The 27646-nt window shown below is 39.8% G+C and overlaps 1 protein-coding gene across 3 annotated transcripts in view; it reads right to left on the bottom strand.

Moving 5' to 3' along the window:
- Nucleotides 1-27646, bottom strand: part of GSAP (gamma-secretase activating protein) — an 89868-nt gene that overhangs the window by 24348 nt on the left and 37874 nt on the right. For all 3 annotated transcript variants that reach the window (XM_033439641.2, XM_004263392.4, XM_033439646.2), the window contains 7 exons: nucleotides 25506-25583; nucleotides 24020-24097; nucleotides 20159-20251; nucleotides 19817-20034; nucleotides 18059-18128; nucleotides 17456-17538; nucleotides 14539-14592 (listed from right to left, as the gene is read on the bottom strand). In XM_033439641.2, coding sequence (XP_033295532.1) covers nucleotides 14539-14592; nucleotides 17456-17538; nucleotides 18059-18128; nucleotides 19817-20034; nucleotides 20159-20251; nucleotides 24020-24097; nucleotides 25506-25583 — 674 coding nt within the window. The remainder of the gene's footprint in view (nucleotides 1-14538; nucleotides 14593-17455; nucleotides 17539-18058; nucleotides 18129-19816; nucleotides 20035-20158; nucleotides 20252-24019; nucleotides 24098-25505; nucleotides 25584-27646) is intronic.

The raw sequence follows: 27646 nt of genomic DNA, 5'->3' as shown, positions 1-27646 counted from the left end.
TTTTTTTTCTTCTTTAGTATACTTTTTAGCATCTGTTATCATTAGTGGAGTTGTTTTTTGGTTTGGTTGTTCTCTTCTTTCTTTTTCTTTTTTTAAATAACTCTAACTTTTTTTTTTTTTTTTGCAGTACGCGGGCCTCTCACTGTTGTGGCTTCTCTTGCTGTGGAGCAAAGGCTCCAGACGCGCAGGCTCAGTGGCCATGGCTCACGGGCCGAGCCACTCGGCAGCATGCGGGATCTTCCCGGATCGGGGCACGAACCCTCATCCCCTGCATCGGCAGGCAGACTCTCAACCACTGTGCCACCAGAGAAGCCCCAACTTCTTTATTTTTTTTAATTTTTAATTTTAATAACTTTATTTTATTATTATTTTCTTCTTTTTTTCTCCCTTTTCTTCTGAGCCATGTGGCTGACAGGGTCTTGGTGCTCCAGCCAGGTGTCAAGCCTGTGCCTCTGACGTGGGAGAGCCAAGTTCAGGACATTGGCCCAGCAAAGACCTCCTGACTCCACGTAACATCAAACAGCAAAAGCTCTCCCAGAGGTCTCCATCTCAACACTAAGACCCAGCCCTACTCAACGACCAGCAAGCTACAGTGCTGGACACCCTATGCCAAACAACTAGCAAGACAGGAACACAACCACAACCATTAGTAGAGAGGCTGCCTAAAATCATAAGGTCACAGACACCCCAAAACACACCACCGGACGCAGTCCTGCCCACCAGAAAGACAAGATCCAGCCTCATCCACCAGAACACAGGAACCAGTCCCCTCCACCAGGAAGCCTACACAACCCACTGAACCAACCTTACCCACTCGGGGCAGACACCAAAAAAAATTGGAACAATTAACCTGCAGCCTGAGAAAAGGAGACCCCAAATACAGTAAGTTAAGCAAAATGAGAAGAGAGAGAAACACAGCAGATGAAGGAGCAAGGCAAAAGCCCACCAGACCAAACAAATGAAGAGGAAATAGGCAGTCTACCTGAAAAAGAATTCAGAATAATGATAGTAAAGATGATCCAAAATCTTGGAAATAGAATGGAGAAAATACAAGAAACATTTAACAAAGACCTGGAAGAACTAAACAGCAAACAAGCAATGATGAACCACAAAATAAATCAAATTAAAAATTCTCTAAAAGGAATCAATAGCAGAATAACTGAGGCAGCAAAACGGATAAGTGCCCTGGAAGACAAAATAGTGGAAATAACCACCTCGGTGCAGAATAAAGGAAAAAGAATGAAAAGAATTGAGGACAGTCTCCAACACCTCTGGGACAACATTAAATGCACCAACATTCGAATTATAAGGGTCCCAGAAGAAGAGAAAAAGAAAGGGACTGAGAAAATATTTGAAGAGATTATAGTTGAAAACTTCCCTAATACGGGAAAGGAAATAGTTAATTAAGTCCAGGAAGCACAGAGTCCCATACAGGATAAATCCAAGGAGAAACAGGCCAAGACACATATTAATCAGCCATCAAAAATTAAATACAAAGAAAAATATTAAAAGCAACAAGGGAAAAACAACAAATAACATACAAGGGAATCCCCATAAGGTTAACAGCTGATCTTTCAGCAGAAACTCTGCAAGCCAGAAGGGAATGGCAGGAAATATAGTGATGAAAGGGAAAAACCTACAACCAAGATTACTCTAGCCAGCAAGGATCTCATTCAGATTCGATGGAGAAATTAAAAGCTTTACAGACAAGCAAAAGCTAAGAGTTTTCAGCACAACCAAAGCAGCATTACAACAATGCTATAGGAACTTCTCTAGGCAGGAAACACAAGAGAAGTAAAAGACCTACAATAATAAACCCAAAACAATTAAGAAAATGGTAATAGGAACATACATATCAATAACTACCTTAAACGTAAATGGATTAAATGCTCCAACCAAAAGACATAGACTGGCTGAATGGATACAAAAACAAGACCCATATATATGCTGTCTACAAGAGACCCACTTCAAACCTAGGGACCCATACAGACTGAAAGTGAGGGGATGGAAAAAGATATTCCATGCAAATGGAAATCAAAAGAAAGCTGGAGTAACAATTCTCATATCAGACAAAAGACATTAAAATAAAGACTATTACAAGAGACAAAGAACGACATTACATAATGATCAAGGGGTAAATCTAAGAAGATATAACAACTGTAAATATTTATGCACCCAACATAGGAGCACCTCAATACATAAGGCAAAATGCTAACAGCCATAAAAGGGGAAATCAACAGTAACACAATCAGAGTAGGGGACTTTAACAACCCACTCTTTCCAACGGACAGATCATCCAAAATAAAAATAAATAAGGAAACAGAAGCTTTAAATGATACATTAAACGAAATGGACTCAACTGATATTTATAGGACATCCCATCCAAAAACAACAGAATACACTTTCTTCTCACGTGCTCATGGAACATTCTCCAGGATAGATCATATCTTGGGTCACAAATCAAGCCTTGGTAAATTTAAGAAAACTGAAATTGTATCAAGTATCTTTTCTGAGCACAACGCTATGAGACTAGGTATCAATTACAGGAAAAAATCTGTAAAAAACACAAACATATGGAGGCTAAACAATACACTACTAAATAACCAAAGATCACTGAAGAAATCAAAGAAGAAATTAAAAAATACCTAGAAACCAATGACAATGAAAACACGATGACCCAAAACCTATGGGAGGCAGCCAAAGCAGTTATAAGGGAAGTTTATAGCAATACAACCCTACCTCAAGAAACAAGAAACATTTCAAATGAACAAGCTAATCTTACACCTAAAGCAATTAGAGAAAGAAGAACCAAAAACCCCCAAAGTTAGCAGAAGGAAAGAAATCATAAAGATCAGGTCAGAAATAAATGAAAAACGAATCAAGGAAACAATAGCAAAGATCAATAGAACTAAAAGCTGATTCTTTGAGAAGATAAACAAAATTGAGAAACCATGAGCCAGACTCATCAAGAAAAAAGGGAGAAGACTCAAATCAACGGAAATAGAAATGAAAATGGAGAAGTAACAACTGACACTGCAGAAATACAAAGGATCATGAGAGATTACTACAAGCAACTATATGCCAATAAAATAGACAACATGGAAGAAATGGACAAATTCTTAGAAAAGCACAACCTTCTGAGACTGAACCAGGAAGAAACAGAAAATATAAACAGTCCAATCACAAGCACTGAAATTGAGACTGTGATCAAAAATCTTCCAACAAACAGGCTTCCCTGGTGGCGCAGTGGCTGAGCGTCCGCCTGCTGATGCAGGGGACATGGGTTCATGCCCCAGTCCGGGAAGATCCCACATGCCACGGAGCGGCTGGGCCCGTGAGCCATGGCCGCTGAGCCTGCGCGTCCCGAGCCTGTGCTCCGCAACGGGAGAGGCCACAACAGTGAGAGGCCCATGTACCGCAAAAAAAACAAAACAAAACAAAAGAAATCTTCCAACAAACAAAAGCCCAGGACCAGATGGCTTCACAGGTGAATTCTATCAAGCATTTTGAGAAGAGCTAACACTTATCCTTCTCAAACTTTTCGAAAATATAGCAGAGGGAGGAACACTCCCAAGCTCATTCTATGAGGCCACCATCACCCTGATATCAAAACCAGACTAAGATGTCACAAAGAAAGAAAACTACAGGCCAATATCACTGATGAACACAGATGCAAAAATCCTCAACAAAATACTACCAAACAGAATCCAGCAGCACATTAAAAGGATCATACACCATAATCAAGTGGGGTTTATCCCAGGAATGCAAGGATTCTTCAGTATACTAAATCAATCAATGTAATACACCATATTAACAAATTGAAGGAGATAAACCATATGATCATCTCAATAGATGTAGAAAAAGCTTTTGACAAAATTCAACACTGATTTATGATAAAAAGAAACTAGGCATAGAGGAAACTTACCTCAACATAATAAAGGCCATATATGACAAACCCAGAGCCAACATCATTCTCAACGGTGAAAAACTGAAACCATTTCCTCTAAGATCAGGAACAGGACAAGGTTGTCCACTCTCACCACTATTACTCAACACAGTTTTGGAAGTCTTAGCCATGGCAATCAGAGAAGAAAAAGAAATAAAAGGAATCAAAATTGGAAAAGAAAAAGTAAAACTGTCACTGTTTGCAGATGACATGATACTATACATAGAGAATCCTAAAGTTGCTACCAGAAAACTACTAGAGCTAATCTATGAATTTGGTAAAGTAGCAGGTTACAAAATTAGTGCACAGAAATCTCTTGCATTCCTATACACTAATGATGAAAAACCTGAAAGAGAAATTAAGGAAACACTCCCATTTACCATCACATCAAAAAGAATAAAATACCTAGGAATAAACCTACCTAAGGAGACAAAAGACCTATATTCAGAAAACTATAAGACAATGACGAAAGAAATTAAAGCTGATAACAAACAGATGGAGAGATATACCACGTTCTTGGATTGGAAGAATCAACATGGTGAAAATGACTATATTATCCAAAGCAATCTACAGATTCAGTGCAATCCCTATCAAACTACCACTGGCATTTTTCATATTAGAACAAAAAATTTCACAATCTGTATGGAAACACAAAAGACCTCGAATAGCAAAACAATCTTGAGAAAGAAAAACGGAGCTGGACGAATCAGACTCCCTGACTTCAGACTATACCACAAAGCTACAGTAATCAAAACAGTATGGTACTGACACAAAAACAGAAATATAGTTCGATGGAACAGGATAGAAAGCCCATAGATAAACCCACGCACATGTGGTCACCTTATCTTTAATAAAGGAGGCAAGAATATCCAACGGAGAAAAGACAGCCTCTTCAATAAGTGGTGCTGGGAAAAATGGACAGCTACATGTAAAAGAATGAAATTTGAACACTCCCTAACACCATACACAAAAATAAACTCAAACTGGATTAAAGACCGAAATGTAAGGCCAGACACTATAAAACTCTTAGAGGAAAACACAGGTGGAACACTCTATGACATAAATCACAGCAAGATCCTTTTTGACCCACCTCCTAGAGAAATGGAAATAAAAACAAAAATAAACAAATGGGACATAGTGAAATTTAAAAGCTTTTGCACAGCAAACGAAACCATACACAAGACGAAAAGACAACCTTCAGAATGGGAGAAAATATTTGCAAATGAAGCAACTGACAAAGGATTAATCTCCAAAATTTACAAGCAGCTCATGCAGCTCAATATCAATAAAACAAAACAACCCAATCCCAAAATGGGCAAAAGACCTAAATAGACACTTCTCCAAAGAAGATATACAGATTGCCAACAAACACACGAAAGAACACTCAACATCACTAATCATTAGAAAAATGCAAATCAAAACTACAATGAGGTATCACCTGTCAAATGGCCATCATCAAAACATCTACAAACAATAAATGCTGGAGAGGGTGTGGAGAAAAGGGAACCCTCTTGCACTGTTGGTGGGAATGTAAATTGATACAGCCACTATGGAGAACAGTATGAAGGTTCCTTAAAAAACTAAAAATGGAACTACCATACAACCCAGGAATCCCACTACTGGGCATATACCCTGAGAAAACCATTATTCAAAAAGAGTCACGTACCACAATGTTCACTGCAGCTCTATTTATAATAGCCAGGACGTGGAAGCAACCTAAGTGTCCATCGACAGATGAATGGATAAAGAAGATGTGGCACATATATACAATGGAATATTGCTCAGCCATAAAAATAAATGAAACTGAGTTATTTGTAGTGAGGTGGATGGACCTAGAGTCTGTGAAACAGAGTGAAGTAAGTCAGAAAGAGAAAACAAATACCGTATGCTAACACATGTATATGGAATCTAAAAAAAAAAAAAAAAAAAAGCCTCCTGAAGAACCTAGGGGCAGGACAGGAATAAAGACGCAGATGTAGAGAATGGACTTGAGGACACGGGGAGGGGGAAGGATAAGCTGGGACGAAGTGAGAGAGTGGCATGGACAAATACACACTAGGAAATGTAGAATAGATAGCTAGTGGGAAGTAGCCACATAGCACAGGGAGATCAGCTCAGTGCTTTGTGACCACCTAGAGGGGTGGGATAGGGAGGGTGGGAGGGAGACGCAAGAGGGAGGAGACATGGGGATGTATGTATATGTATAGCTGATTCACTTTGTTATAAAGCAGAAACTAACATACCATTGTAAAGCAATTATACTCCAATAAAGATGTTAGAAAAAAAAAAAAGATTAGTTAGCTGAAAAGCCCATTCAGCCGACATCCATTCTCACAGAGACAGGAAAGGCTATTTCCAAGAAATTGTCGTTTCTAGAGGAAATCAGAACCAAGGCGTCAGGTCCCACTCTCCACTTGACCTATCTCATTCATCTTTTCTTTCCCTTTCCATATATTTATAATGAATATACCTTTATCCACCCTTTGGTCTTCCTTATATTGAAAAAACAATAATGAAAGCAAATCCTGCCGACATTTGGCAGAATTCAGTCCCTAACAGGAAATCACTACAGCTTTCTTGCTATTCTACATCTGAGTTCACGCTACTAGTGCCAAAAGCCAGCAAACTAAGTGGTGTTGTGGTGACATCTAGTGGTCATTTCCACTATTAGCTCTGCCTGCTTGGCCACTGGAGTCCCAGTGCGTCGTCCACCCAATCTTGTCTAGCACAGAGCAAGGGGAGGGACGCTGGTGTCCTTCTACCTGTGCAAGGCCCTCTTCCCCTCAGGCCAAAGTCATCCTCCTCTCAGAAGACCCCACTCTCATACTCACACTGTGGCTCCCAAGAAAAGTTCTCTCCCAAACTATCTTCTTCTCATACCCCCATTAAGAAATCCCTTTCCTCAGACCCTTGTCTGAGTTGAGAATAAGCAGCCAAAACAAGTCCAAGGACATGCTTCAGAGGGGCTTTTGAGCCCACTGATTATATGTAAAATGGAGTACATGTTTGTATGAGCACTTTTCTGGGGAGAAGGTCTACAGTTTATGTAGACCTTATGTAGACGTACAGTTTATGTAGACCAGATTGTCAAAGGAATCCATGGCCTAAAATAGTTCAAAACTACTGAGTTAGAAGGAAAAATTATCTAAGTTTTAAAACAAAAACAACTTACATTTAAGTAAGGAACACTATTAGCCAAAAGCCCCAGAAATATTGTAATATAAATGTGTAGATCTTTCAAGGAGGTCACTGGGCTGGATGTTATGATACAGATATTGAGGGAGTACAGAGAAAACAGTGGCATATGTCATTACTTGGTAGCTAGTACATAAGTGATGCAATTTCTTAAGTTATGAAAATTCACAGACACCATTACAAATTGGGAGGTCTGTTTGGAAGTATGGGAAATAGCTAAGACCCAGAGGATGAAAACGGATATGTAAATGAAGGGTGAAGAGAGGATATTCTAGGTGGGGCTCTGAGGAAATGAGCAAAGACTGAGAGAGCGGAATGTGGATTCTGGGTTTAGATCAGAGACAGAGCTTTAGAGAAAGCAGAGAACACAACCCACAGCCCCCTTCACTCTCTGTGGTGAAGATATCTGCCTCTAGGGTGTAACGACCAACCTCAGCAACCACCTGGGTCCCATCCCCTAGAATCCTAACTGGTGTGGGGTGTAACCTGAGCCTCATGAGTTTTCGACCGACCATTCAGCCTGGGCTGAGAACACGCTTGAGCATATACAGGTAATCCCAGTCTCCCTCCCACCCTCAAAGGTTCTCATCTACATCTCTGGTTTAAAGGCTGATGAAGAACCAGCTGTCTGAAGACTTGCAATTGTGTTGTGACATAATAGAAGACAGGGTCAGAGAGGAGGTTAGGACCAATCTTCAAAGGATCTCAAATGCCAAAGTAACACCAGCATGCTCATTGATGCAGGGAGTAAAAGAGGCTCCAAGGTAAAAGGTTAGCTGTTATAGCATGGAACGGGGGGGAAGAGGGCATGGGAGCTACACAGTCACACCCTAGCAGCCAACCTGGGAGCACAGAAAGCCACTCCTCTCCGTCAACCAGCACTTACAGAACTAGTTGAATACTAAGCACCCTATTCATCAGGGACAACAGCAAAGTGAAAGCCACAAGAGTCTGAAGCACATCGCCAGCTTCCTGAAAAGAGCTTATAAAGCTTTCAAATACACAAAAATGCTTTCTAAGAAAAATACCCGTAAATTTAGCTACTTCTGGGAGACTCTGGTGTTAGAAGCCATCAGATCCTCAAGGAATGACCCAGAAGCACTTCCCTGCACAGGGGGAGTTTTAAATTTTGATTTTAAAGGAAGGAAAATTATTCCAAGTCTCTTCTTGAGAAATAATCTTATTTTGTCTCTTAGGATGACATGAAATAATTACCAAATGTAGCCCATCACAACTATTAATTGAACAAACAGACCAAAAGGTTTCATTAAGGGACTGTTTCCCATTTATGTGGGAAATAATTTTGATTTTTTTTCTTTAAAAAGGAAGAAAGGGCTTCCCTGGTGGCGCAGTGGTTGAGAGTCCGCCTGCCGATGCAGGGGACACAGGTTCGTGCCCCAGTCCGGGAAGATCCCACATGGCGCGGAGTGGCTGGGCCCGTGAGCCGTGGCCGCTGAGCCTGCAGGAAGAAAAAAAGCCCTGTGGTACTTATGGGCTCAGCTGCAAATTACTGCCAGAAAAAAAAATCTGCATTTCTTTTTTTTTTTTTTTTTTCTTTTTCAGTACGCGGGCCTCTCTCACTGTTGTGGCCTCTCCCGTTGCAGAGCACAGGTTCCGGACGCGCAGGCTCAGCGGCCTACGGCTCACGGGCCTAGCCACTCAGTGGCATGTGGGATCTTCCCGGACAGGCATGTGGCATCTTCGCGGACCGGCAAGTGGGATCTTCCCGGACCGGGGCACGAACCCGTATCCCCTGTATCGGCAGGCGGACTCTCAACCACTGCGCCACCAGGGAAGCCCTGCCTTTCATTTCTTAAAGGCCCTCTGGCTTTGATCCTACATCTGCTGATGAACCAGCATCTTCTTTTACAGAAGAGGAAGCCGACTCAGAGAGGAACTTTACCCTTCATATCAGGGCTCAACTAGCAGAGGTAAAGCATCAATCCAACTTGGCTCTTCAGTGGATACCATCTCAGTATCAGCTTTTACTTGCAGCCCAGAGAAACACAGGGACCTACTACCTCCAGCACAGACAGAATCAAATAGAAATGTCTTTGTGTCCATAAGGCTAGTAAGGTACCACCCTAAGCCAAGATGCTGTAAGCAGGCCATCCACACAGAGGACCAGCGACCGGAACTCCCGAGGCTTCCTGCCAAGGGGACTGCATGTTGTAAGGCCAAGTTCTCCTATTTATAAGTGGACTTTCTCCTTCTTCCCAACATTTAGAAAAAATATCTCTCTTCTTTGCACAGCTGGGTAGTACTCTTAGCCATTTTTAATGAGATGTAATTTTTCATGTAACTCCCTAAATATGGCTCTAAACTATTCCATCTCGCAATCAGCATATATCCTGAGAAAGCCAATGCTAAGACAGTTCCCTCCTCTCAACCTTAAGAATTAAACATTATGTCTTCAACTAAACTATGAATAAAAGCAGCACAGCCTAGTGGCTGTAGGAGAGAGACAAAAACAAGAATTCTTGATCCTGGGTCTGTTCCTCAATTTCATCATCTGAGAAGTAAACTGAAGGTACCCTCATCTCTACAGATATGACAGGAATGAATGTACCAGCCTGCTGCTCTGTCTCTAATAAGTTGTGTTTCTTTGTAAAATCATAAAATTATGTTTTTACAATATTACTTGAACGTGCCATAACACTCTGTCCCCAAAAATATGTTGTATAGGAATAACTTTTGTTTTTTCTCTACAACAGTCTATTCACAGCATATTTCACTTCTGGGCACCAAACATGTGGGTTTTTTTTCTCCACATCCATCAATTCTCCAATGCCAGCAGGGTGTCCTACAATTACCTGGAGATACTGTCAGGTCCCACAGGTTGAGGGCTCAGTCCCACAAGACTGCCCCCCATTTCAGATGCTAATCACAGGCCCGTGCTGTTACCTGTGATTCTGACTGACTGCCTATCAATCCGAGGTTCCCAGCACCCCCTTCATGGGTTCTAGAATTTGTTACAGAGGCTCATGGAACTCAGGAATACAGTTAACTTACTATATACCAGTTGATTATAAAAGTATACAACTCAGTTAAGAGCCAGATTGAAGAGAGATGCGTGGGGCAGGCCGTGTGGGAATGGGCTCTGAGGTTCCGTGCCCTCTCCAGGCACAGGACCCCCAGCCCTGCACCTCCGTATATTCATCCAACCCAGAAGGTCTTCAGTTAGGGTTCTTTATGGAGGCTCCATTACATAGGCATGATGGGTTAAATCACTGGACGTTGGTGACTGGACTCCATCTCCAGCCACTCTAGCCTTGGAAGGTAGTGGTGGCAGAGGGCTCAAAGTGCCAACCTGCTAATCACATGGCTAGTTTTCCTGGCAACCAGCTCCATCCTTAGGTGCTTTCCAAAGGCCACCTCATTAACAAACTCAGGTGTGGCTGGAAGGGGCTTGTTAGGAATAATAAAAGACATTCTTTTCACCTTTGTACTCTGGAGCTACTTCAGGAACTGGAACAAACAGTAAACATTATAACAAAAGGTGCACTTGTAGCTTTTATCACTTAGGAAATTACAAGGATTTTAGGAGCTCTGTGCAGGGAACCATGGAAGAAGACCAAATATATATTTCTAGTTATATCACAAGATCACATATGTACAAACTAAACTTTGGAAAGTCAATATTTGCCACATAACCAATTGACATTTCTGTTAATGCTACATTGTTGTCAAAGCAACCATTCTCATTTTTTTTTTTTTCATTCTCATTTTTAAAAACTGTAAGTTTCTACACTGCGATTGTTGATACGTTGGATCTCTAAGAAACATTTTCTTTAAGTGATGGTGGCTGTCTGTACTGGGAGGGTCAAGGAAAAGAGTGTCTTTTGTGTTTCATTAGACGCTTAATTATAGTCATGCTCTGCCCAAAAAAGTATTTTTTAAACACTTTTTAAGTGTTTCAGAGAAGCATAATTAAGTGAACCAGTCTCTGAATGGAGAACAGCACAGGTGCCAACCACTCTTTCCGCAATTGCTCAGGGACATCTAGACCCCTGATGGACACTGCAGCAATGCCCTCACTTGGAGTGGCCATAACTGGGACGGGGCTTGAAGTCTTTCTCCTTCCCAGTCTCTAGGTCAGATAGTTAATAGTCGCTACACAAATGATTAAATTAAAGGCTTCCTTACTTTATAAAATGAAACTAAAGATGTCTGGCTTAACAATACTTTAATAAAAATACTCCATTTCTCCATTCTTGATATTCAAGTAAGCTATGGTTTCTTTTTTTTTTAATCCTTACATGACTTCCCGTGGAAGAGATAAATTCATTCTTAGGAAGGCCATTCTTGATGACATTCCTTTTTAAGGTGAGGGCCTTGTTTTAACATACATTTCGTTTCATTTTTTTAAAATTCTTTTGGAAACCATTCTATAAAGGAAGGCTTTTGTCTTTCAGGTGATACACTGGTATAAACCAATGAAATTCGATGTTCATATGTTAAACATTTGTCAAGTGCTTCACTTCACACTAAACTTATTGGCAGAGAGAGCAGAAGGGAAGTGCTCATCTAGTTTCATTTTGCTCTTCCCTCTTCAGACTCCTTATCAGGGCAGTCATCTTCCAAGCAGGATGGAAGCAAGTGTGGTCAGAGTAGTCTGGGGTCCCTTGGGCCTCGTGGAAAGTCCTGCAGCAAGCATGCCTTCGAAAGGTAACTTGTGTTTCAGGTCAAGGGTGCTCAAAGCCAACTCCTATGGGGAAGCTGCAAGAACAGTCACATAACGGGCTGGGGAGGGAGGAAAAGTAGGTGGGATATGCCACTGCAACCAGATCCACTGCAATATAATTAGGCTGGGAATTGCAGAACTAGGTCAAAGGCAGCTGCTTATTCTGAGAGGTATTATGCAAGCAGAGATGGGGAAACAAATGAGAGCTCTCAGGACCAGGTGTCCTGTGAACTGGAAGGGACGATTAGTGATGGCAGTGGGGGATTGGGGTGGAGCTGGCCACCAAACCCAGTGACATCTTCTCCTGAGCCCAAGGCAAATCCCGGCAGCATTCCTCTGCCTTCCCTGATGGACTGTGTCTGCGTGGAGAGGACAGTGAAGAGATCTACAGCTCACACTTGTCCTACGTAACACTTCTTACTAACACATGAACGTATGTGGAGTCTCGGAAGAGCTTCCAAGCATGTTTGGGAACAGTTAATGGGAAACAACCCTCTGCAGAGCCAAATGCTAAGGGTAATTAGGGGAGAAGAGAAAAAAGTGAGGAGAAGGCAATGTGAATATCAAGAAGGAAGAAGAATGAACTGCATAAAAACATAATTTTACACACACACACACACAAATAGAAAAAAAAAAGAAAAAATCAGAGAGTGCAAAAATAAGCTATTTTGTTCCCAAGCAGAGGCAAATTGTATTCTTAGAATAAGGCAATTGGTAAAAAGTTTGAGAACCTTCCCATCACTCTTGTATACTTACTTAATTTTTTAAAGGAAAATACACAATAATGTAAGGTTGTAGTAAAACCGATAAACTCATAAATCCCCTGTAACAGTGTAAATGATCACAACATTTTTTGAATATCAACTTGGCAATAAGAATCAAAAGCTATAAAAATTGTCATAGCCTTTCACCCAATAATACTACTGGGCATTTAACCTTAAGGGAATAAATCACATACACACAAAAAAACTACATAAAAGTATTCACTGCCACATTATTTTTTTTTTTTTTTTTTTTTTTGCGGTACGCGGGCCTAGGCTCCAGACGCGCAGGCTCAGCCGCCATGGCTCAGGGGCCTAGCCGCTCCGCGGCATGTGGGATCTTCCCAGACCGGGGCACGAACCCATGTCCCCTGCATTGGCAGGCGGATTCCCAACCACTGCGCCACCAGGGAAGCCCTGCCACATTATTTTTAATACCAAAAAAAAATTTTTTTAATGGGGGCTAGAGACAAATTAAATGTCTCAAAACAGAAGAATGATTAAGTAAACTAAGACACAGCAACACAGTGGAAACCTATGGAGTCATTAGAAACCATAATTATGAAAATTATGAAGTTTATGTACCAACATGAAAATGTGTATGATATATTATAATACATAATCTTTATTAAATATCACTAGATGGCCATTACTACTAGGTAAAACATGCAAACCTATGACAAAGACCAAGAGGAAACGGGGCAAAGAGACAATATGTTAGGAACTGTAGAATGTCACTGTAGAGTGACATTGCTTTCTTTTTAAAATTTCCTTCACTGGTTTATTGTGTGTCCATTAAACACAGTATGGATTTTCTGGACTAGTGGTAAAAGCAGAAACAATAAAATGAAAGGATGGAGGCTCTTAATAAGAATCTTTTAAGCTATTAATCAAACCTTTCTTTTCCCTCGTCTTCCTGCTTTTATAGACCTTCACAGTTGTCTCACTCTGCTGCCTAGATACATCTCTTGTCCATCTCCCCTTAAAGGACCATTCTTAGGACCAAAACCCAGAACCACTAAACCTGCCCCAGTCAGCCCTCTTTCACCCCCAGGGCATCACCGTGACCTCAAACGTCCAAGGCTTTCCCTCAGCTGCCTGAGCCTGCCCTGCCCTTTGTGGGTCCAAAAGAATCAAATGTAAATAGTAAAAGGCAGCAGCATACTAGGCTGCCTGCTGCCAAAAGTTGAGATTTCCCAGCACACACCAAGCTATAATTAACAGGAGGCAATGCCAAAAACAACAAAGGAGCTTCCAGAAAACTATGTTAAAATACTCCTCGGTTTTAACTACATACACATTCTTCTCTGCTCACCCACCCCACCCTCCCTATTGTACCAGAAACTCCTCTGAAACCACCAGACTGTAGAGGGACACTAACACTGCTGCTTGGTGAGCAGGAAGAAGGTGTGTGCTGAGACCACAGGGACAGCCCGAGCAGGTCACTCTTGAGAAACAGAAACACTGTTCTCAGAACGAGAAGGAAATTAGTTAATCCCAGCCCAGGTTACTTAATGGTTTTAAGATTCTGTGTGTCTGTGCGTATGTGTGCGTATGTGTGTGTCTGTGTGAGGGGGTGACAATGCAAGTGAAGTAAAAAACAGCTCCTAGGTCTGCTCAAGAAAATTTGCAAGAACTCCTCCAGCATGGATTGGTTTGAGGCACAGTGGGAAGTATGACTTCTATACACTTCACATCGAGCCCTGTAGTTCTCTGTCTTCAGAAAACCTCCCTCTTCAAAGAGCATTCCTAAGCATTGCCCTGATATCGTCGCTGGTGACTACCATTTAGGAAGGACTGCCTAGACAACTAGCCTTACCCCTTGCAGCATCCTCCCCTGACAGTTTACAATCCCTTTTGGAACCACCGTTGACACTCAGGGCAGGCGACCGTGAGGCCAGCAAGGAAGCCACGCAGGTCTGGGCTTTTTGTCTCTCACTGTAAGCACTTACCTTCATAAGAGGCAACGGAATCTCTTCTGTCACAAGGGTTATTCCAGGAATTTCCTGTGGTGGGGGAAAAACATACACACAACTGCTAAACGTATCAACTACCCCCAGCCCGAGCCTTCAGGAAGTGTCTTCCGTGCAGACAGAAGCTGAGGGCAGCTCCCAGTTTGGTAACCTCTACTTTAAATAAAACTTGGGGTTTATAAATACCAGTGAACACAGCCTATCTCTTGCCTCGGGAAGGGAAATATTCTGTAAAGTTATGATTATAATAGTTGACAGTGTCACTAAAGGAAAGGATAAACTATTATGAAGAAATACAGAGTAAATAATGTATTATTTACACATTTCCATTTAAGAACAAAGGAGGCAAATTATATTTGCACCATCAAGTATAATAATAAGGTGGACACTTTCCTTTTACTCCTTCCTCCCTCTTCTTCTCTTTCACTTAAATGTATTATAGTTGGTCCCTGCCTCACTAATGGGATTCTTTTTTGACCTCAGTGGAAAACTGTTCTGCACCTCATCCTCTACCGTGATTTCGGAAATAAGAGATCCCCGTAAAGTGTTTACCTAGCAAGATCACCACGGCAAATGTGCAAGACGCAATTCATATCAGGAAGTCCAAATTATAACATTCTGCTAACTAGTGAGCATTAAAACAGAAATTTAAATTAAAAGATAAACTGACAAAATTGCCACTTATTTATTTTAAAAAGTGTGTTTCCATGTTAATTATGTATATTAACCTGTCAACTAGTCAATTCCTCTTTCATTTCCTAAAAACTAAGTAGATGATATATAAGAAAATACAAATAAAACCTGGTATTTGTTTAGAACTTAAATGTCCTGGATTTTATTGACATACAGTATTTCTGAGAAAAAGGGCATCACAGGGATGGAGAAATAAACTTCCAGAACATTCAAGCAACTGAGTCCTCCACTGGACAGGAGAAAGCCTGTAATAAAAATCTATGTATGCTTCACTCATCACTACTCAGCAACAGAAATTTCACTACAGCTCTAGGTTATAAATAGCATCTTCAAATAAGTATAACAAGGCTCACTGTCTGCAAAGCATAATTCAGGATTATCTATGTGTAAGACACAATATTTTCTAGTATCTTAAAAAACCCAATTCAGTTATTTACAGAAATAATCTGTCTCCATACAGAAGTATGAAATTTATTTATTAAGGGTATAGCATTAAGAGCATATGCAGATTAGAGAAAAGAAAATGATTTACATCATTGCTAAAGAAAATCATAGGCTCAAGAATTTCAGGATTAGGAGAGACCTTTAAGGTAACCTACTCCAACCACAAGAAGTCTAAAGCAACATGATAAACCCCAAAATAAGCTCTGTATGCAGTGGTTAAAACTTTGGGTTTTTTCATATTGTACTTCTTGTAGGACTTCCTGATGTCACTCTGTATGTCCACACATTTCCTCTGCTCCACAAAGGAGGAGAAATGCAAATGTGAAGAACTACCTGTCAGGATGACACTCACACAACAACCAAGTAACACATGCACCATGTTTAAACACAACCCTGGGAACCAGAGGTCCAGACCCGGCCTCCCAGACACTGAACACAAGACAGCGACAGCCAGCATTGGGTGGTGAGGGGAGGAAGATTAAATGTGCATTTCCTGCTTCTGGGGGAGGGGTAGGGATTAACCTGTGAACTTCCTGCCACATTACCACAGAGTCTGCATGTATATTGACAAGGGTTCTTCAAACAATGAGGGCCTGGAGAAGAAACAAGCTCAGATCTTTCCTTATAATTTTACAGAGAGGCATGAAAGTTTACGAACTCTAACAGTGAGAGACAAAGAAGAAAGGGCCTTTGGGAAAACACTACCATTGCGTATACCAAAAATTTAGAAATTCTTCTAACATGGGACTTCCCTGGCAGTCTATTGGTTAGGACTCTGCGCTTCCACTGCAGGGGGCACGGGTTAGATCCCTGGTCGGGGAACTAGGATCCTGTGTGCCGCGTGGCGCAGCCACAGAAAACAAAAAAAAAAGGAAAAAAATTAATCAAACACATCTGATATGCCTTTTTAAAGGACTATATTTAGATAGTCTAAAAACAAAATGGGAAGTGTTACCATTTACCCTAGTACTTATTTTCCTGTGTCTGTGCTACCTGAATTAAATTTATTTTTCTAAATGTTTTTTTGATACAAACCTCTGCCTCAAGACTAAGCACACAGTAGTTCTAACATCTAAATATGAAAGGAGGAGAGGCAGAACCTTGTTCAGGGGGAGCCTGTACATGGTTTTCACTTCTGATCCAACAAAGCTCAGTTCACTGAACCACATTCAAGAGAAAATGAACAATGTTTTCTCCTGAAACACTTCTTCCCAGCTAAAAGGAAGGGAGTCTGGACCAACAGGAAGAAAAGGTTGAATGGCATGGATTTGCTTAAGATTACTGACTTTTACTGATCTTGACATTCTAAAGTTATCACAGATTTTCTTTCTAAGGCTGGGAAAAAAGCTCATGAAGGTGCTAATCTACTAAGTAAATAGAACAGCTCAGAATAACAGCAGTGGTCCAGCCGTTGCTCATTTATAAAACCCTAAGAAATATTTTCGTCTATTCTAGCTGCTTGAAAAAAATTAAAAACTAAAACCATCTGAAGATGATAGAGGCTTCATTCTGCTTGGTAGTAGGAAGAGTAACACGTATGCTGTGCCTTCTCCTTCAGTTCTACTGTTTTATGTGAATAAAACTGGCCAACAGCAAGGACTCACTATTATTTTTCTGCCAGAAAACTCCAATTCAGATCCTTATGCATCAAAACAGAAATGAAATCACAACCTTGGTTACTGTGACGGGAACGTCCTACAACTGACCCACAGCAGTGAATCAATTTTAATTACAGAAGGAATATAAAGTGTTAACTTACTGTATCCCAAGTGAGCAGTGAGGAGTATGGCAAGAGTTTATCCATGTTACTTGTCTCTGGATAGATGCTCCAATATGAAGAAGCTGAGTAAGTTTTGGTGGGGAAAAAAGACGTTTTAATATGAAGAATAAGGCAGTAGACGTTGTAATGCACCCAAACAAGCCAACCCACAAAAGTTTTCATTGCCTTATCCTTCATCTGCAAAAGGCTAATCATGGTTCTATCCACTGATTAAAATGTTCAGGTTCTACTTTTTACACTGAGAATAATTTTTAAAAAATTATTTGGCACTTACATCTATCCAAATGACGTTATAACCACTTCTCACAGAACCAGCCAACACAACGCTTAAAATAAATCACTAATAAGGTTATAGAATCAAGATCATATCTTATATGTCATCAGTCTCTGAACAGCCACAGCTTCTTACAAAACCACAAGAGAATGAAATTTAATTAGGTGCTGACTACAACAGAGTTTAAAAAAAATGAAAAAACACTCCTAAACAGCATTTTGACAGATTAAGGCATTATCAATTTACTGCTTTCCCTTAAGCAAAAGGGTCAAGGGTTCAACTTAATATGCACCATCAGCAACACCTACCAATTATAAATTCCTGAATGAGGTCAAATGAATGGCAGGCAGAGATGTTCTCAGAAATCCACTGAATAATCTTTAAAAAGTAAGAAGACAAATCTATTGGTATTTAAATCTGCACCCTGCCCCCACCACCAAAGAAGTACAAAATATATATGAATAGTTTAAAATGTTATATCTCTTTTAGAATTGCCTAAGAACACACTCACTTCTACACAATCTCTGAGATACATAACGTAAGGTTGTGTGGGTAAAATATAAATGAGGTCCTTTTCATGCATCATTTTAATAACTGCCCTTGACTGGGATCCAAATAAGCCTTCTTGAATCCAATGTTCGTTTTTGCTAGAGTAGGACATATTACAGCAAAGTCGCAGTGTGAAGAGCTATGGATACAGAGAAAACCAAACTCAACCACTGAGCTTGGAGGCAGCAGACCTGTGTTTGAATTTCAGCTCAATTACACCATTTAATCATTGTGAGCATGGCTATGCTATCAAGGAAGGTATAATCCCTGTTATAGCAACAGTTCTCTCAATCAACCTCTATAACCATCCTCACCTGCTGCAGGAACGAAACCCCTTGTTCCCGACCTTAGAATTGATGGTATGAGGCTTGCCTAGCCATAGGGCACTCTTGCATTTCTGATCCTGCCAATAATTGTTCTTATTTCCAAACCTACTCATCAAGCTAGTTGTGCTTATTTTCATAATTAGTTAATAAAATATTACCATAGACAAGTGAAATATGGATACAAAAAGAATGCTGGCGGCTCAATAAAAGTTGAAAGCTTGGGAAAGACTCCAAGGCATGTATCTAAAACACGTATTAAAAAACTAGGTGTGAGACAACTATAAAAGAAAAAATTGCCTGATATACACAAACTATTTAAAGGAGCATTTTTAAACTATTGACCTCCTTCGGGAATAAAATGAAAAGAAAAAGAAAGTAACTGGAAGAGCCATACAGGTACAGATAAAGAAAGTCAAGAGATTACTTAGTGGTTTTATGAAAGAAAAACGATTTTGAACTCCAGTTAGCTGATACACAAAGAAAGGGCCGTAATCTACATCAAAAGATACAGGAATAAATGTACATTTATATATTTTAGGTTAAAAGAAAATATTTAGGCCATCTTTTTTCAATCGACCAACCACCCATTGGTCCCAATCAAGTCTAATGGGGGGTTTCTTCAACTTCACAGAATAGCTGTAATATTAAATGATAAGATGTATGAAAGTGTTTCATAAACTATAATGTGAAATATAAATGTGAGCTATCTCTATTTAAAATGTCATAAATAGATTTTATTTACCACCAGATTTTAGTCCTTTTCATGATATACACCAAATACAAACCAGGAGAAAAAGTAGATATTTGAGAAACTATTTACCGAGCACTTCCTTGTTAGAACTTCCTAACATTTACTCACAATATGGAAAAGAGAAGAGTGAAAAGAACAGACACGCCCTCCCAGTCTGAGGTCTGTGTCCATAAAAAAGGAGCACAAACGAAGAATATGTTCAAGTCACGATGGAGACCGTAAACAATATGGAAAAGAGAAGAGTGAAAAGAACAGACACGCCCTCCCAGTCTGAGGTCTGTGTCCATAAAAAAGGAGCACAAACGAAGAATATGTTCAAGTCACGATGGAGACCGTAAACCTCAATTGTTACCAAATAAAAATAACTTCTGTTCATTTCAGCTACTAAATGTACACGTGTTGTCCATTTGCCACTTTTTAAACTTAAGCTATATTCCCACCTTGGCTTCCAGTCGCCGTGGGTCTCGGCCACATGAGAGCACACAGTGCAACAAGGCCAGCTTCTCGCAGTCCAGCCGGGTGTTCCACAGGAACTCCAATAAATATGACTGGTTGAGGAGTGCCCTATAGAGCTTTCCAGAACCCCAATCCAGGACCAGGGATCCTGACAGTGACTGTAAAGGATTATGAGGTAGCATATCAATCACTTCACTGTTTCCTGGCCGAAAAAAAAAAAAAATAGATCAGCAAATAAAAGAAGCCCCTCTGCCCCAAACATAAATATTAACTTTAAAACGAACCCAAATGTACCCTGTTCACGAGGAGGAAAACTACAGCCATACCTGTCAGAAACAGACTGTGGCAGATCAGGTCTGGATGTTGAATGTTAAGTAGATGAAAGAAATGACCAGGCAAGTAAACAGCTACATAATAGTCTGTGGGAGAGAAAGATTTAAGTCAGTTCCATGTGGCAAGAGCTGTATAGGTACAGATAAAGCCAACAACTTTACGGTATCCCTATTTTTCTTTGAACCTCTTAAAACACAAAGGTTTTGACCAATGTAATAAGAAGCTGTCTGATGTCAGTACGGTCCATCTTCCTAGCAATATCTCATTTTCTTCAGACATTTAGCCATGGTTATCTTAATTTATATCTGTAGTTTTGTTTCTAAGAGAACTGTGGCTTTATAGGAATCTAAATGAGCTCTGAGAGCAAGTTAGAATAAAAAATATCCAGCAACATGAATTATTCCTTAATCTGACAGGCTGGAAATAGCTTATCATGGGAATTTCCTGCATAATTTCTGCCATGTGGGGGAAGCTCTACAATTTAGTTTCCTATGTCTGCCCACTTCTCATCATCGTTGTCATCTTCTCTAAAGAAGCTTTAAATTGATACTCATCAAAACAGTCTCTGCAGGCATTCTGACACTTTGTGAAGTACTAATTTGTTTCCATGCATAGCAAGCTGCCTAGAATGCACATCTTCACAGTTCCTGCACCAGATATTTCTGTACAAAGAACATTTGTATACAGATTGAGGCAAGGTATAAAAAATAGGTTTCTGGAGAAGGGGGCAAGGTAGAAGTAGCCCTTGCCAATAATTTTTCTAGGATCTTAGAAAAACAAAGAAACTCATACAACAGTAGTGAATTTCATATAGATGAAACATTTAGATTATAAGTGAGCCAGCTAGACTCTTTTTCCCCTAAGAAGCAAAGAAATACATGCTAGTAATGTACACAGAAGGCATTCTGTGGAAGGGAAAGGAAAGAGGATGTAAAACTCTAACCAGCTGACTTATAAGTGTCCTTTCAGTCACTGTGGATTCAGTGATGTTAAAGTAGTTAGCACAAGTGGTTGCAATAATGTTACCATTATGGTAATGCATAAGTAGAAAAACACAAATAACGATATAGTAGGGCACAGTGGAAAGGCATCAAATGACCTAGATTAACTCCTAGCCCTACAGCTTAGCCAGTTAATTAGGGTGGTACTATGTCCCTGGGAGAGGGGGCATTTGGAAGTACATGAGGGTGTTCTGAGTTGTCACAATTATTCAGGTAGAAGGGAGATTCCTACTGCCATTTGATGAGCAAGTGGGCTCCAAGGAGGTTAAATCCCTCAATGTGCAGGACCCTCCCACCCAAAAGTTACTTCCTCACCAAAAATGTCAATAGTACCTGTGGTAGGCTGAATGATGGCTCCCAAAGGTGTCCACATGGTAATCCCCAGAGCCTATGAATATGTCACCTTAAGTAATAAAAGGGACCTTGTAGATGTGATTAAGGATCTTGAGGTGGGGGGGAATCCTGGATTATCCAGGTGGACCCAATGTAATCACAAATGGTTTTATAAGAGGGAGGAACAGGGAGCATGACTACAGAAGAGAAGACCACATGATGATGCGAGAGACTGGAGTGATGTGGTCACAAGCCAAAAAATGCTAGCCTCTATGTGCTGGAGGAGGCAAAGAATGAATTCTTCCCTGGAATCTCCAGAAGGAACCATTTCTGCCCCCACCTTGACACCTCAGGACTCACTCCTTGCAGAATTCTCACCTCCAGAACCATAAGACAATGTGTTATTTATCTAGGGGCTAATGTGTGGTGATTTCTTATTGCAGCAATAAACTAATATAGTGCCCCTGATAAGAGACACTAGAAGAAGCTTGGGCACACATCACAGACTTTCTGAGACTCAGTTTCATTATCTGTAAAATGGGGATAACGTCACCAAGAAGAATTGTTGTAAGGATCAAGATAACAAGTAAAACACTTAGAATATAGTATTAATTTTTAAAATGATAGTTTTTTAATGTATAAACATATCTTTCTTATATACAGGTGTTTGGGGTTCATGGAAAACTTCCTCCAAAACTCTATTCTTTAATATTGCAATCAATATAAGCCCCTTTTAAGAGGGTGACAATTCAGGGAAATTCCATGCAATAAATCGCAAAAAAGACATCACTCAAAAAGCAATACTGTTGTCATAAAAATTACCTCTAGAATAGTTCTAATCTTGGGTACAATTTTGTGCCTATATATTAAAATCTGTTTAAAGAAGGAAAGATGGCTTAATGTGAGATAGCCTATTTTTACAAAGCTCTAGTATTTTTGCCCTCTCCACGCTCTGAAGACCAGAGATTAAATCATGCCTGCCCTTTTCAAGAGTCAATCCCAGGGGTAAGAAGAGGAAGGATACCTTTGACCTCACAAAAGGCTAAGTTTTTTTAGTGGAGAGTTTCCCACATCACTCTCGAGATGGGATGCTGATAAAGGATTTCTGATAAGAATCAAGTCTCAGACCCAGGAAACCTTATATTTATCCTTCTTACCACAGGAAGCAGTAGAAGCAGGCCTCTCTAAAGCAACTTCCCACAGGTTCAGAGCTCATATTAAAAACTGGCACATACTGGCCCACTTAGCATAAGATATCTCTCCTCATCAACAGTATCATTCAAAATAAAAATTTTTTTTTTTTGCAACAGTGTGGATGGACCTAGAGAGTATTATGCTCAGTGAAGTAAGTCAGACAGAGAAAGACGAATACGCTATGTTATCACTTACGTGTAGAATCTAAAAAATACAATAAATATGTATAACAAAACAAAAGCAGACTCACGGATATAGAGAACAAACGAGTGGTTACCAGTGAAGAGAGGGAATGGGCGGGCAAGATAGGGGTAGGAGATTAAGAGGTACAAGCTACTATGTATAAGAATGTACAGCACAGGGAAATATAGCCATTGTCTTGTAATAACTTTAAATGGAGTATAATCTGTAAAAATATTGACTCACTATTTGTAAACCTAAAATTAATATAATATTGGACATCAATTATACTTCGATTAAAAAAGACCCCCCAAAAATATTTTTATGGTCTTTATCACTTTGGTTCTCACTTTGCCCAGTTCCTTCACATAACACCTTCCTAAACCTTTGTCATGATAGTAGATGGGCTGGGAAACAGGGAAAGAAGAAAATATTCAAGAATCCATCTGCTCTAAACCTGAAAGCTAAAGCTTTTCTTTTTAAAATATTGGGCCATATCCCATATGCAGGCGAACAGCAGTTCTGTTTAGTCTTATGCTAACCGGTGTGTGCCCCTCACCCCAGCTGGCATGGAACAGCAGCTTTCAGTAGGGAGGTACAATAAACCCCTTCTTTATTGTCTTCATTACGGACTCACTATGTTTAAGCCAAATACTCAAGTTCCCTTTACCATACTTACTCAATGAAAAACAACTCAGTCAAGCTGATCCATAAGTAACTTATGGGACTCAGAAGCTTCTAGCAATTACCAACAGGGAACAGACAATTTCTCAAGGGCCTTTGTCTCTCTAGAATCAAGGGACAACATCACGTATTATTTCTCATAGGCTTTTAGGAAACCTCTCGCTCACCGTCATCATCTTTATACTAACAAATGGCATTTTAGGATTCCTACTAAAAACATAAGAAAGCCCACAGCCCAGGTTCCCTAAGAAAGGAGATGCATTGCCTCGCCCCCCTGCCAAAAGGCTGATTTTTTTTTGGGGGGGGGGGGTGCGTTCCAGAGGAAACCTTCCCTTATCTGGCTTCAAAAAGGTCAGTCATAGTCATCACAACCTGAGTCCCAAAGAGGCATGAGGAAAATGAGGCATAACAGGTACCGGAAGGAAGAGACAGAGCAGAGAGACGCCTATGCCTCTCACTCACCAAGGCTGAGAAAAGTAATGCCCTTTGTCACACGTGAGTCAACACGCCCAAGAGTAGCAGTGAAGGTCTTGCCGTGCCCTGTGGAGAGAGAACGTGAAGCCAGAGAAAGGATGTTAAGAAACAAAGAGCTGGAATTCCACCCAAGGCAGTGACTCCATGTCATACTCTCCGCATTTAGTAACCGTGAAACTGACAAAGCAAGTGTCTTTGGAGCCCTAGAGCTCATGGTTCCCTATCATTCTCCAAAAATCAGCATTGAAGGCGGATCACCTGAGTGCAGTCACAAGCCAGTAGTTGTTCTGGGCTTATGTATAAACTTAGACCTTAAAAGGTGGGTTGTGCTGGGATAGAAGGACCTGAAGAAATCTACTTAAGGATCCAAGAGGTGGAGACCAGGTGGCTCATTGGCCCTCGTGCCTCAAGGTTCACTGCCACACTCTTGCAGTCATTAAGGCCCTCAGAGACTTCTCTGAATCACTTAGGAATCTCACTGTGACTCAGAAAGGGTGTTAGGCTATCTACTAAGGGCTTCACTCTCCACTCTTCTAACTCTCAATCATGGTTATTAGCTCTTAATAAAACTTTCAGAAAAGTTTTATTTTCTGGCTTTAATCATTAGATTAATCATTAGAAAAATGTATGAAAACGTTCCACAAATATCAGACTTGTACTATTAAAGCATAGATATAGGTCTTCTGAATTTACTTTTACTTTCTTCGTTATTAAGTTATTCAACCCTTTTACTTTAATCTCTAACTTCTGAAGGTACTATTAGGCACTCCTGAAGAATAAACTCTGGTGTGACCTGGCATAAATTTTTTTTTTATTTTGAAAATTCTAATTTTAAGCAATTTTAACTCTACCCACAGTATGTACTATATAAATACTAATTTTAAGGAACTAAACAAGCAAAATAAACACTCTTTAGTATGGTTCAGGCTAAAACTATTAAAGGGCACTCTGTGACCAACTACAGAGCTAGAAAAGTTTGGGCAGTTTACTCCTGTCCCCAAGGCTGACTGTTGACATATCAATTTCTTGGGCCACAGATGTATGAAATGAAATAAATGTATCTTAGGTCTAAGACCTGTTAAGGACCGAGACCATGGAAGCTTTTAAACTAAAACCCTATGTACCTTTGTAAGTTAAATCTATTGGTACCTTTCAGTTAGTAATAATAAAAAATCAAACACACACACTTTGGGCAAATACATCCCTTAGCATTGGTCTACAGGCTTAGAAAAAAGACACAGGTCAAGAAAAAAATGTATTACAAAATATTATTTTAAATGTAATTTAAAAATAATGAGCTCACTTAATATTCATCATTCATGAATTTCTTCAGGAAATATGTATTATATAGGTATACAGATATACAATGCACTGATTGAATTTGTTACAAGGTAATAAGACTTTAAAGTCTATCTACTTTGCTGCTATTTGGAAAAAATGACTATGTAAAAGTAAAAAAATAAATGAAAAGTACCTTTATGAAAGTAAAGCACTGAATACGTGATTTGCTCCCAAGAGTCAAAGTTCGGGCAGTAACATACACACAAACTTCCTAGAAGGAAGAAGGTATTTAGTAAAACTTAAAAGAATCGTAGACAAATAGAAAGTTTCCTAAGCCACTTAACCTTGCTGCCATTCCTTTAGATGTTCTGCCTCAATTTACCTCATAGGTTATTCCCAAATTCTAGAAATGGACTATTAACAAGTTGCTAAGAAATTTCAATTCAACAATTACTCAGCACACACTATAAGCAATTTACTGTGGTAGGTTACTGAAGGCTAGGAAAATGGAGAGAGAGAGATTTCTGTATATGAAATCACAGGAACCTAGAGAAGTTTACAAAGCTTCATGAGATTCTCCTTACATACATATACTCCCCTGTGCCCTTTTGTAGCTTGCTTTCCAGCCATTGCTAATAGCTATGGACCTCAGGTTATCAAAAATGTGTCTCCTATTTACAGAAAGTTTCCAGAGTTCTTCTTCATCTAGAATGGAAAGCAAACTGGGGCAACAAGAGCAAGTGTGGTGTGTGTGCCTGTCCCCATCCATATTTGGGTCACTGAGGAGAGCTCCTGGCATAGAGTGGCCTTTCCAGATGAGCCCTGACCACACTCACTCAGCCCACCACTCCAGAACAACCTCAGCCTTTCCACCTGCTTCAATGTGTAAAACTGTCCATCACCTCTAGCAGCTGTCGCCACCTGGACAGACTAGGTAAGTCCATCAATGACCTACAAATGAGGGCATTATGCTTAAACTGATACTTCTATTCTAATGCTAGCATTTATGTGATCACCTGAAATAGGAGATTTCCAGGGTGGAAAGGAACTTGACAAGGAGCCTGGAAACCTGGGTTCTAGTCCCAGAGGGAATATTAACTAGCTGTGTGAATTCAATCATTATTCTACTCAGTGAATTGCAATATTTCCTCTACCATACTCCATTAGAGTTCCTTTATCAAAAATCATGGTAGGAAAAAAAAGGCCCATTTTCCCTAAGAAGACTATTTAAGGACATGTTTAAGCATTTCGTTATAATATTTATCCTTTGTGACTCTTTTAATGACTTTTAAGACTGCCATATATTGTTAGAAATTCATTTCATTGCAATATTTTCAACAGAAAACAACAAAAAAGAATAACTTTATCAGACAAAAAAGTAACAATTCTGTTAGATTTAAAATTACTGTTATGCTTAATGACCACACAATGATAATATCTTTTCTTTAAAATTACAGCAGACTCTTTAAGAATAAAATAATGCTATACTAAAGCAGATACAAAAATAGTAATTATAACAGATACAAAAGTCCTCGGTACCACTTTGACTACTTTTATACAGTAAACATACTACCAGCAAAAACCCTACTGGTTTATCCTGTTCTTTTACGTTCTATGATCACAGGCATTTTTGGCAAACGGAGTTAAAACTTCATCCTCTCTAGTAATAAAGAAACAAGAATTAAAACAAGCCACCACATTTTTCCTTTCAAATTAGTGAAGTTTTAAAAATGATAATCAATTCTGTCAATGGAGCAGTAGGAAGAACATTCTCAAATAATAGTAATGAAAGAGTGAACTAGTACAACCTCTCCGAAAAACTGTTTTGCTGAGGATTAAATATATTCACACCTGTTGACCCAGTAATTCTTCTTTTAGGAAACTACCCTGAGGAATGAACGTGAAATGTCAAAAATATAAGGAAGATCATAACCTCCATTCTAGCAAAATCCTCTGCACACCATCCTTTAGAGAATTGAGGTTATCATTTTTCTTGTTTTGAAGAAAGTTAAAGTGAGATGTAGAATAAACTAACCTAATTACATACACCAAGAGCCATATTCAGATCTCATAAGCAAATATCTCCAAATAGTTATGTTGTGGCTTAGTCCCCTCTCCCAATCCCAAAGGGGGAAAAAAAGACACAACAAGGGGAAATGGGCTGTGCACAGGCTCTGCAAAGCTGTCCCATCTCTAGAATTTTCTTTGATAATGGAAATGTTCAATATCTGTGCTGTCCAATATGGTAGCCACTAGCCACATGTGGCTACTGAGCACTTAAAGGATGGCTAATGTGACTGAGGAACTTCTTTTACATTTTATTTAATTTTAATA

Source organism: Orcinus orca, chromosome 9 (assembly GCF_937001465.1).
Source record: "Orcinus orca chromosome 9, mOrcOrc1.1, whole genome shotgun sequence".
In the NCBI taxonomy this organism is placed as follows: Eukaryota; Metazoa; Chordata; class Mammalia; order Artiodactyla; family Delphinidae; genus Orcinus; species Orcinus orca.
Note: the sequence above shows the minus strand (reverse complement) of the source record. Positions and strands in the feature narration are given on the sequence as shown.